Below are 12,511 nucleotides of genomic sequence, written 5' to 3' on the forward strand. Positions count from 1 at the left end.
AGTTTCCGCGGTCATCGAGCGAGATGCGTTCATGCTTACCTGTGTACGCATGACACAGTGCTTGTTAATTTATTTAGTAAGCGAATGCTTACAAGTTTATATGGCCGATAAAACTATTATCCTTACTTTGTATAGCTATCTACTAATTTTCTATCGCGATCGATGCTTCGCTTTTTGCACAAGTCTGAGACATTTTTTTTTTCTCCGCTACAGTCAGCGCGACGAACGCGCGGATGGAGCAAGAGCCATCCCGACGTCGGGCGCGTCGGACCGCGTCCGGTTACGTTGGCTGCGCCAGTGCTTCGAAGTAAACACATTGTTCACGCCAACGTGACGAAGCGTGTGCACGCGTGCTCACGCGACGTCAGACTATATACGCACCTTAACCAAGCGATTTTTTTCTCTTGACTTTCATTAGTTCGAATTTTGTATAATTCGAATTTTCATAGCATCCCCGCGAAATTCGAATTAATGAGCTTTTACTGTACTTTCAATGTCATTGTATCCTGTTTCAATCAATGGTCAAGCTGTATGCTATGTTAAGACGCATCGCTTTCTGGGTGTAATCATTGACCACAACCTCTCGTGGAGCCTTCACTGCGTATATCTGAAGAAGTTAGCTGCCATTGCACAGGTCTTCAAATTTCTCTGCGGGAAAAACTGGGGTACACCAGTCCATTCTGTGATGCAGCTGTACAGGGTACTGTTTCTCGGACTCCTACGTTACAGTTGTGGGGATGCGCGACTCTCGCGCGTCCCCTGATGTTTTTCCCGCATAGCGCGCCTCCTGTAATCCGGCTTCGCCGCGTGGCCTGCGTGATGCCCGCGGCGGTGGATGTGGTTGGGGCGCAGTGCGAGAGATGGCGCGAGTGTTGCGCTGCTAACGCCGCCGACAGGCGGGGTTACTTGGGCGCCGAAAGACAAGGCGCTTGCTCTCTTGGGTTCGAGATCGTCAAGCGGTACGGACGTGCCGTGCCACGCGCGCGCCGACCCATGCTTCTACGAGACCGTCTTGCGTGGCCGCCTTCGAACGCGCCACCGTTCGCGTGACCGTACACGCGAATGACCAGGCGTTGGGATCCAGCATGGGGCGAACATATCCGCTCGCTATCCGGTCGCGGTGAGTCGGACTTCCAGATTTGTTGCGCGCACACCAGCATGTTTTGTGGATAGCAACTCGGCTAGCAGGCATTGATCTATGAAAGGTGCAATAAATGCCCTTGTGATTGTTTGCACTACTGTGTTGTCGTTCCTTTGTCCCAAGAGCATGGGTGTGAGAACCCCACACAGTCTACCAGTGTTGTCAAATGCATGCAAGACGAACTTTCGTGCTTTGGAGAGCATACAAGGTCAAGCCCTACGCACGTGTTTAGGGCTGCCTTAGGGCTACCTCAACAGCAGCAACGCATCGCGGGAGACCATATGATCCAGACACATGTAGCTGTTGACTCTCTCAGAGTACACATTCGCCATCTGTCAAGGATCCCAGCCGAGAGACCTCAAGCGACATTTTCAAGAGTGATTAACGCTCATCAAGAGTGCATAACATCATCTTTTACACCAGCGGTGAAGCTTTCATCTCCACTGTGGTGCCTGTGACAGCCTCAAGTGAATTTTGCTATTCCTGGAATTACAAAAAAGTCCAATCATCCATCGCCGGCTCTGAAGCAACTTACGCTCCTATTACTGCACCAGACGTATCATGACCGCATACATATATATACCGACAGTTCGACCTCACCTACCAGCTCAACTGCCGCATTCGTTGTTCAAGCTAAGCAGGTTACAGTTAGATTCAGATTGTCACACACGACTACCTCTACGTCGGCAGAACTTGCGCCTCTCCATGCCGCTATGACGTATGTCACCAAAGAGCCAACAGAGAAATTGGTTGTATTTTGTGATTCTAAGGCAGCTCTTCACAGTATCAAGACGGCATTACATCACAGAGCTTATGAGCAGATGATATCTGACATCAGGGAAGTGCACCCCCATACTCTGGAAATAGGGCACAACATTCTCTTTCAATGGATTCCTGCTCACTGTGGCATCGTTGGCAACATCCTTGCTGACAAGGCTGCCCGGTCTGCTCAAGAAGATACCCAGACGCGTCCAACACCTTTAGCGAGGTCGGACGCTGCCAGATAAATTCGCCTACTTGCACACAAACATTCACAAGATCTCTGGAGTTCAAGTGCCTTCAATTGCCGATTATATAAGCTGGACCCCACGCTACGGCTACAACAGCCATCTAGCCTTTCCCGCGGCGAAACAACCTTTCTGTGCCGCTTGTGGCTGGGAGTGGCGTTCATGAACGCATGTTCCTATCGTTCCGGAATGGCCGAGAGGCTGGTATGCGACTCCTGTGGGTGCGAGGAAACCATCGAGCACCTATTGTGTACCTGCCCTCACTACGATGTAGGACGCCTCTCTCTGCAAGCGACTTTGCACCGACTGGACTCAAGACCGTTCACTAAGTCAAACATACTCGGACCGTGGCCAGACCCATCACTGGCACGAAAAGTGATTTGTGCACTAGTGCAATACTAGAAGTGCACCTGCTTAAGAGACTGTTTATATTGTCCCTCTGTATAGTGTCCCTCCCACAGGCATTCAGTGCTTACTCTCTCCCTTCTTTCCTTTTTCTATTCCTCTTTCCCCGACCCCCAGTGTAGGGTAGCAAACCGGGTGCTCTTCTGGTTGACCTCCCTGCCTTTCCTGTCCTTGCTTTCTCTCTCTCACAAGGCTGTGAGCTACAGCTTTTCACAATCTTCAACTTGATTTGGGAGGAAGCTTTTTTTTAGCTCGGGCCTAACTCCCAATTTCCCTATTCAAATACACTCTACTTCCATTAATTCAACCTTCATGAGACCGACGAATTATTCAGAAGGTCAAATTAAACAAGATGAAGAAAAAACTCCAAAACACCCCTCTGATTCATTCAGCAGTATTTGCCCTATTCTAATATGCACCCCAATGAAATGTGCAGCCTCTTTTTATGTGTCCAAAGTGGAAAACTAATGCAGAAATTACATTAAAGCTCTTAGATAAAGTAGACATCTAACACATACACGATTTTTCAGCAAGAAAAATGGGGAAGGGCGTAGTATGTGTTGCACAATGACAGCCAATTTACGAAAGCCAGCTTTACCGCACGGTTTCTTAAGACATACATATGTGTTATGCAAAAAAGTATATGAACGCCGCAAAGGCGGTTTTGGTTTCGTGTCCGACTGCACCGCGCAGACAATTTTCAACCAAAATTTCTAGAATGAATAAGAAAGGCACTTGTTAGAATCAGGTAAATACCGTAATCAGACACTGTGAGCTACGGTTTTGCTTGAAAATTCTCCTAGGGCTGGACCAAAATAAGCATTTTTGATGGGAGACCTACATGAGTTCAACGCATTCACTGTTCCCTAAGCTCCGTAGAGACAGGCACTGCCACTAAAGGGGTCGCTTATTGGGGTCACCATAGGGGTTAGGTGCATGCATGCTGACTGGTCAAGTTTGAATTACCATTGAAGGGCAATTTTAGGATGGAAATAACGAAAGTGTGGGCCCATAGAAATGCATGGGCATCGGCCAGGATCTTCGGTCAAGATAAAATTAACCAGAGTTGAAATAACGGAAAGCAACTGTACATGTAAAATGCAGGAATGCTTTTCAGACAAATTTCAGTGGATACCTGCTCATTGTGGTATTCTGGCCAAAGAAAAAGCAGATGAAGCGGCACACAAAGGTCTTCAACACCAAAACTATAAGCGGATTTATTTCAGTAGATCTGATGCTTCCCAACTAGCTAAAAGATTTGCTTCTGAAGAAAAGGACTGGCTGTGGAGCTTGCTGATCCAGCATTACCCTTTCCTTTACTCAATCGACCCAAGTCTCAGATCACCCCTCCCATTCAACATTCTTTACCATTTGGAAACTCTGTATCATCGTCTTCGCCTGAACACCGATCGCCTATGGAAACGGCTTATGGTACCGCTTCAGTCAAGTGACAAGCCCACATTGCAACACCTGTGGCTCAATTGAAACTGTGGAGCATATCCTGTTTGAGTGTCGAGCATATGCCGACGAGCGTGCATTCTATGAACATTGCATGCATTCGCTTACACACAGACCTTTGTCATTTGACTGTGTCTTAGGCCCTTTAGCCCGTCTCACACAGCAGAGGTGTGTGATGAACTTTTTATACACATACTTAGAAAACACTGGTCAACTCGACAAACTTTAATTCTGCTGTCACCCTCATGTACCTTTCACGCAGTGAATTCTGTCACCTCATTGTGAGACGGTGCATACACTGAAGGACTTTACCGTAGCACGCTGTTGCACATGAGTCAGAAAACTCAGTGCGCATTTTTTTACCTTATTCTTTTTTTTTTTTCTTGTGCATCTCTCCCCTCTTTCTCTCGCCGCTTCCCTTCCCCACGCAGAGTAGCATGTCAGCAATGTCTGTACACCGGCTAAAATCTCTGCCTTTCATTAAAGGGGTCTCTCTCTCTCTCTCTCTCTCTCTCTCTCTCTCTCTCTCTCTCTCTCTCTCTCTCTCTCTTCAGACAACTGTTGGACCAATTTGAATGAAATTTATTGCATTTGAGAGAGAAAGCTAAATTCTAGCAACTGAAGGAACAGAATAATGATTTATGACTAAATTTTTCACTGAATCATAGAAAATTGACAAGTTTGAAAAAGTTTGAAGCAGGAACTCTACAAATCCACAACTCTGCAACATATATCACCGTTCTGTAAAATGCATCTGTCAGAGCACCAAAGCAGACAATTTCGTTATATGAAGCTACAGCCCATCTGAAATTACTACAATGTTTAGAAGGGTTTTGCCAAAGTACTACTCCTAAATTAGTGGTATATTTCAGAGGGTGTATAATCCACCAATTTTGTTTGCTTTACATGTATTATTAGGTGTAATTTACAGAATTGTGATATAGTTCTTCACTGCTGAGCTACAGAGTTGTAAACTCAATAATCAAGTTGTTTAAGTTTTATCATTTAATATTTTTTATTGAAAAAATTGTGGCATAAATTGAAAATATACTTCCTACAGTTACTAGAGTACCTTTTCCTTTAAATGCGACAAATTTTATCAAAATCAGTGGAGTGGTTGCCAAGAAAAATTATTTTTCCATGCCCATGTACTTGGATAGGAACTCCCAAGCTAGAGCTTCCTCTTGACTCATTTTCTTACTAGGCCCAAAGAAACTTCTTCCTTTGGGCCCAGACAGCTTTTCAACCCGTTGATAAACACTGCTGCTGGAATTCTTCCATGAGCAACATCACGCACAGTATGAAATGTGAAGACGATTCAAATTTGACAATTTTCAGCACAATTGGGGAGTTTGGAAAAACTTCGCAATGAGGTATCGTCGAAGCTGGTCTTCAGTGCTCTCAATCAAACGATGAAAAATTTTTGCTTTGGTCAAATCGGCAACATAACTTTTAAATGGCAGCTGCAGTAAAAACACAGAAGCTTCTGCTGAGTTGTCAAATTTTCTGAGCCTACATCTACACCATTTTGACAATGTCTCGAACATCGGTATATGCTCAGGAGCATATGTTGTTTTGATGATGTTATCTGACTGATATGAAGTGCAACTTTGTTTTTTCTTGTCATGTATTGCTTTTATCTATCACTGTTTCAACATTGATTGACTAATGGATTTTAATGGCACAAGGGTCAGTTCTGGCCAAAGAGCACCAAACGCAAGATGTATTAATGGTAACAAAGAATGAAACATGGCTGTAAAGGGGCCTAAAATAAGTCTGTGAGTTGCTTAAAGTATAAGTATACTAAAATAATGGCAATGATTAGTAACGTGTGCTATGATCATAAAATCTTTTCAACAAAGTATAAATAAGCGAGGCATATGGGATACAGTAGCACTAGCACCTCAACAGAGCTCTTGGACGCAATGGCCTGGAAGCATGTACGTGCTGTACAGATATTCTTGCATTGCAGCTACAACCTCCAAGAGGGAAGCAGTGCTACAAATAACCTAGCCAACTGATTTTTAAAGGAGTACTGACACAAAAATTTGAAGTCGAGATAACTTGTGAGATCGATTTAGTTGGTCACACACACATCGTCTATAAAATATCAGCGGTGAATATCGCTTAGAACATCATTAAAATCAATTTGAAAGTACGTGCGCGCAGCGAACCACAAAACAGAGCACCTCGCGACATTGACATCACTGGGATTGTAAATAGCCAAGAAAACGCTACGTCATGTGGCTACGTCACGAATTTTCGTTGGCTGCCATGCGGCTTACATGTGCTCTTCTCCTCAGTTGTTGCTTATTTTAGCTGCTGTAGTAGGACGCCTTCCGTGTCGCTGCAACTGCAGTTTTTGTCGTGTCCATCAAGATATTTCCCACACTATCAGCTTGACTGCGCAGCCACAACGTTCAACGCCGATTTGTTGTGTGTCTTACCATTGATTGTGGCCGATGCGAGGGTTTTGTTGAGGTTCGTCCTCGTCATCGCCGGCCGCAATATCTGAGTCGCTAAGTGATTGGCCACGTCTAAAGCGCGAGACACAGGCGCGATTTTCCGTGCGATCTGTAGTACGGTGCGTCGTGTGCAACTTGCCGCATGCGGCGATTCGGGACACATGGTATGAATGAGCGAGTGGCGGCCCAGAACCGGCACCCCTGCGTGGAAGTTCGGAATGCTGCGTAACTTCGAACAGAAAGTGAAAGCAACCGTATTTGCACAGCCATCTTGTTTGAAACAAACGTTGACAATATAAACACGTCTATGCGAGCACTGTAGACGTGTTTCCGCAAGGCCGCGTTAGCAGTATCGGATCCGTTGACAGCCGCCGATGGCCAAGAGCCGGCAGGCATAGCTCGCTGGGCCATCAAATCCGACAACGGTTGCACTTGTGACACCATCGCTTGCAGCTCGTATAACGAAGCGCCTATGTTAGTCGGCACAACGTGTACACAGCTATGTCACGCTTAAATTGCAGCACATTTAATTTCATTGGCGCCGACAGAAGCGAACGAGCATGCTAAGCGAGCTTGCGATCGCTGGGAAACGATGTAGGCCTAGCTTGCCGGCCGTCTATCCGGGGCCGAGGGTCCTTGCGATGCGTCCGCAGCTCGTAATAAAGCGCCTAAATTCGTCAGCACAATCAATGCCTGAACACTTATGTTTCTCTTAAGTGAAAATACGGTTAGTTTTCCCGGTGCCGTTAGTAGCGATGAGTAAACAGTCCAGTCAGGCGAGCCGCTTCGTATACAGACGATTGCTGGCACGTCTGCGCTTACCGCGCCCGAGTAGAAATCACGCCAACGATTTACTATTTCGCACAACGTTTTATAACTCGCACTCTTTCGAGGTCACTTTATTCTAGAAGTTATTTCGTGTCAGAAACAAATTGTAGCCCATTTATGTGCCGCCATCAGCGGCGAAAGAGGCCCGCGTTTCGACCAAGGAGAGAAAAAAAAAACAGACATGATCGGAGCGGCGAGGCGCCCGCTCGCCGGGCCTACCACGTGGCCATGATGTTCACGCTACCGGCGCTGTCATTGGCTGTGGTCGTCCGACCGATGCAGCAGTCGCACGACAATATTCAGCAAGTTGGTCGTGTATTTAGAATTGCTCGTAGATACAGCGGGGCGTGCCACTTTTGACGGAGCTCGACGTTTCTGTGCAGGCGCGAGTAAGAGCTGGCGCGAGAGAGAAAACCTGGGGGCTTTTGCTCCTTGAATATATGACTCAGCCTAGGCATTACCGAGGAGGTTTTTTTAGAGCGCATTGTATTCGTTTGTCCCCTAGACGTGCCGGCATTGCGAAGTTCGGTCGAGTTGGTTTATACGCTCCGCCCCTGGCTGCCCGCGTGGTGAGGCAGGGGGCGCGGACGCCGCTTGGTGATCGCTGTGTCTGAAGGGACAATGTTCTGACTGGTGTTTTATAAGTCGCGGGTCGCTTTTTTCGCCGCGACGATAGATCGGATTTTGTACAAGCACTGCTCCAGGAAGGCACATGTAACCGGCAAACGGAGGCCTCAGGAGAGCACCTGAGGTTATATTAAAGCAGGCGGCGCAGGATCTCCGGGGCACCCAAGCGGTAGTGGGGGGATCAAAGCTGGAAGCCGGGCGGCCCGTAGGTTGGGGCCGCAGAGGCCGAAGCGTGCCTGGGGGTGTTCGCATAAAACATTGGCTGTCCACGATAGCGGACAGCCGATCCTACACTCCCCTGGCACGCTTCGGCCTCTGCGAGCCCCAACCCACGGACCAGTCCGGCTTCTAGCTTTGATATCCCTGTTGCCGCTTTGGTGTCCTGGAGGCGCCGCCAATAATGCGAAATAATGACACATTGTTTTCATTAGTAAAAACATGATCGATTAAACATGATTGCGTCGAGCCGCCAACTTGCGATGCTAAGTTCAGCACAACCGCAGCCCGCGACTTCTGCCGGCATGCCTAGGGACAAGCGCATACACCGCGCGCCAAGAAACTCCTCCGTAGTACCTAGGCAGAGTCGTATTTTCAAGGAGCAAAACTCCCCACATTTCCTCTCTCGCACCCGCTCTCACTCGCGCATGCGCGCAAATGTCTGTCGTCTCCGCAAGTTCCACGCCCCGCTGTACCTACGAGCAGTTGGAAATACGCAAGTTCGTCGCGCATGCTGGCTGCGCATCAGAGCATACGTCATGGCTTTTTGCGAACACATAACCACTTTGTTTACATTCCCGTTTGTCCCGTCTCACTGCTCTCTGGAACCGAAACCTCGAGTGGTCGCTACAAAAAAGACTGCAAATAATTACCTGTTGCGCTCTGAAGTAAATGAGGTTTCGTGCCATGATTACTGGGTCCATTAACTACTTATTAAAGCAGAAAAAACCACGTGCATTTTTTTTGTGTCAGTACTCCTTTAAGGTGTCGGTTTCTGTAAAAAAGTTTAAGACCGTGTTAAAATTGAAAAGTGGTTCAGTGCCTCGAAAAAATGCTGAATGGAGAGGTATGTGCTCACGATATAGGGATGGGAAGTACTTTTTCCTCTCTGCTTCTATTTCGGGACACCGAAGAAGAATGTGGATAACTTTAAGGCTGTTGCCGCATCTATTACATGTTGGAGGATCCCTTACAGTCAGTAGGTGAGAGTGAGTGCTGTAGGTATGGCCTATTCTTACTCTGCAAAGAAGCACTTCCATGTGTCTGTGTCCTTTCGGTTATCCAGTTCCCCAATTTCGGCTTTATAATGTGCAGCTTGGTGGATATTTCAGTATCCCACTGGCTTTGCCAGTACTTCAACTAATGCTGTATGGAGGGTTTGAGGTCTGTGGCTGCTATAGGTATATTTACTATATCTCTATCACTGAAGGCTACTGATGTAGCAGTTTCGTCAACATCTACATTGCCTTTTACGCCTCTGTAGCCTGGCACCCACCAATGAACAATGACTTGGTTGCACACGTAAGCTGCGCATAGCAACGAGTACAGTTAATTAAAAACAGGGTTCTTATGTTTTTGGAAGCACATTGGGGCTCCAACGACGCTCAGTGAGTCCATGAACACAATAGCGTTAGTGATATTTGTCTGCTTTATGTGTTTGACAGCCGTGAGTATCACATATGCTTCTGCAGTGAATATACTGGTGTGGATTTAATACACCCGATGTTGAGAACTGTGCTCCCACGGCTGCATAGGCCACACCAAAGGGAGACCTGGAAGCATCTACGTAAAATTCTTTGCAGCAGTACTTCGCTTGAAGTTCGAGGAAGTGAGAACTTGTATGCATTTCAAGTGCACGTTTTGATACTTCTATGAAATAGAGATCACATTCTGTGGTCTGCCATTCCCAGGGTGGTGGAAAGGAAGTAGGAGCGATTAGGATGCTTTCTCTAAGTGGGACACCCTTTTCCTGTCCCATTGCTTCCAAACGCAGGGACAAAGGAGTCCTCAAAGCTGGAAAGTTGCGATAAAGCCTGGCATTGGGTGACATGGATGTTCAACATTTGATTCTACCTTCAGGAAGTAAGAGAAACTGAAATATGTCCTTTGGAGATGTAGGGACCATTCATTGGATTCTACATACAGGCTTTCTACAGGACTAGTCCTGAAGGCACCTGTAGCCAGGCGGATACCCAGATGGTGAACAGGATCCAGAATTTTTAATGCACTGGGTGCAGCAGAGTGATAAACAATTGCATCGTAGTCAAGACGTGATCGTATCAGACAAGCTTTAGTAAATTCAACGAATTCAACAAATTCAACAATTCGAAGGTTGTAAACTTCGAAGGTTGTGGGTTCGGTTCCCACCTGTGGCAACATCCACTTTAATTTCCATTAATTTATCGTTTCCTTATTTCATTTATTAAGCACAAGTAATTTCCCCTATGTTGTCCTTGGTGTCAGTGTTTGTTGGCTTCTTATGATATGACTAATAAAGATCGGGCCCTTCGGTTAACCCCCTTTCTTCTCGTTGACCAGAAAATAGGGTATTACTATCATTCATGCTTCTTGAGACGCTTGTGTAACATTTCGCATAAAAATTATCAAGAACTTTTTAAGCAATTATTTCTGCTTTACTTTCATTTAAAACACCAATAATCAGGATAAAATATTATGTATCGTGGTATATGCTGCGGCTAGTGGATCTTGAAATAATATGTTAAAATATAAATGCGCAAGAAATGAGGACATTTCTAGCAGTAAGGAAAGAGCGAGAGAAAGTTTAGTTCTACATCACAAAAACTATGCTCAAACAGAACAGCAATACAAAAGTTGTTGTAGAGGGTTCTCCCTGCATCAAGTCTTCATTTTTGGAAGGATGTGAGAATTTCTTGATGCAGCAAAACCTTGTCACAACAGAACCCCGCTACAAGATGATTTGACTTAACATATTCCCTGAGCTGTTTGTACAATATAAATTAAATGAAGCCACTTGTTAACGTTGTCATACTAATCCAAAGTAGTATGGAGGTTCGTGCTTGATTCTGCAAGAAATGAGCTAGAAATATTTCTGATAGTAGCAACAACAAAGACTGGTTTCAAATAATTTCAAGAGCAAAAATGCTGTAGGTTGAAAACTCTACTCACAAGTTTTACATTGCTTGCTCTGAACTTTGTGAACCAGGCATTGTAACAAAGTGCAGATATGATTGGCACCAGGTCTCTGAAAAATAAGAAATTTCTCTTCAGTGAATGAAGACAAGCACAAACATGCAGAATCATTCAATATTTTGTTTTACAGTTGAAGAAAGAAAATTTCCAGAGCAACAAATAATGTTGAATCTTGATAATTCGAACTTGAAGGGACCCAAAATTTTTTTTACATTTAAATGAAGTTCAAATTAAAGGAAACCATTGAAACTCATTGAATGGAGGACTTAAGTGCAGCGCTATGTTAGGTGTGACGTGTATACACAACTTCTGGAAGTGTAGGTGCACGGCAGCGCGGAACATGCTGCCATGAAGCCACACTTGTAGGCAAAATATTTGCTGCTGTGAAGCTGCACCTCAAGGCAAAATTCGGATATAACCCACATCCCAACATTACTTTTAATTTTTGTTAAATTTTTGGTTGAGGTTGTAAGTGCCAAAATACGGTACTTGCAATGGCAGACTGGAACAACAACTGCCACAGTGCAAGGTCGGTAGTGCTGCCGTGCGAGTCAAGGCGTTGCTGAGAGCACGGTCAGTGGCGCGGTATGTCTGAATGAACCATCACAAATGCTTATGCGTTCTAATTACCAGCGTTTCTGCACCTTGATTACACATAATTGTGAAAGGACCCCACTGAGTTCTAATAAACCGGAAGTTCCAATTAATTGGGTTACGATTAACAAGATTGCACTGTATTTAGGTTTCCCAATTAAATGCTTCAAATAAAAGTGTTTTGCCTGCATCTGAAGCAATTGCAGCTATTGTTAGTGTAATATTATGGGCATTAGCATGCACTGTTTCACATATTATAGGTTGCACAAAACATTCAAAGCAGAGCATGAACAATCTATCTGAATTTAAGAATTGTCTGTATGTCTGAGGAACCATGGCATTTGCCCATTGCAATTTAGTGTTCTGCATACTCTTGTGTTTCAGCTTGTAATTAAGTGCAGTTTCCAAGACACTTGTGTTCATGCTGCTGCTGGTTTTGCTGCTTACATTTTGCTACTGGTTTACCGCTGCCTCAACCACCACAGCATGCGCAAAAATCCGTGACTTGCAAACCACAGCTCTTGGAGCCCAAAATTCATCAATGTTGTGGGGACAAGTTGGTTAGAGCGTAAATACTAAGAGGAAAATGTGCCACATTTGAAGCTGGTCCATAGTGCTTTCCATTCTTCAAACTTTTATAAATATTTTATTTCACTGTCACCATGACATGAATGAATTTTGGTGTTTCATGTGCCAAAACTATGATTTGATTATGAGGCACGCTGTAGCGAGAGACTCTGTACTAATTTCGACCACCAGGCGATCTTTAACGTGCCCCCATGCAACATGACGTGCATGACATGCATGCAACATGACGT

At 45.3% G+C, this 12,511-nt stretch overlaps 1 protein-coding gene across 6 annotated transcripts in view; it reads right to left on the bottom strand.

The window, feature by feature from the left end:
- LRR (capping protein regulator and myosin 1 linker 1 leucine rich repeat protein) overlaps positions 1 to 12,511 on the bottom strand; it is a 228,442-nt gene that overhangs the window by 182,708 nt on the left and 33,223 nt on the right. For all 6 annotated transcript variants that reach the window (XM_075671458.1, XM_075671446.1, XM_075671465.1 and 3 more), the window contains exon 8: positions 11,076 to 11,151. In XM_075671458.1, the coding sequence (XP_075527573.1) occupies positions 11,076 to 11,151 (76 nt within the window). The remainder of the gene's footprint in view (positions 1 to 11,075; positions 11,152 to 12,511) is intronic.

Source organism: Dermacentor variabilis, chromosome 1 (assembly GCF_050947875.1).
Source record: "Dermacentor variabilis isolate Ectoservices chromosome 1, ASM5094787v1, whole genome shotgun sequence".
In the NCBI taxonomy this organism is placed as follows: Eukaryota; Metazoa; Arthropoda; class Arachnida; order Ixodida; family Ixodidae; genus Dermacentor; species Dermacentor variabilis.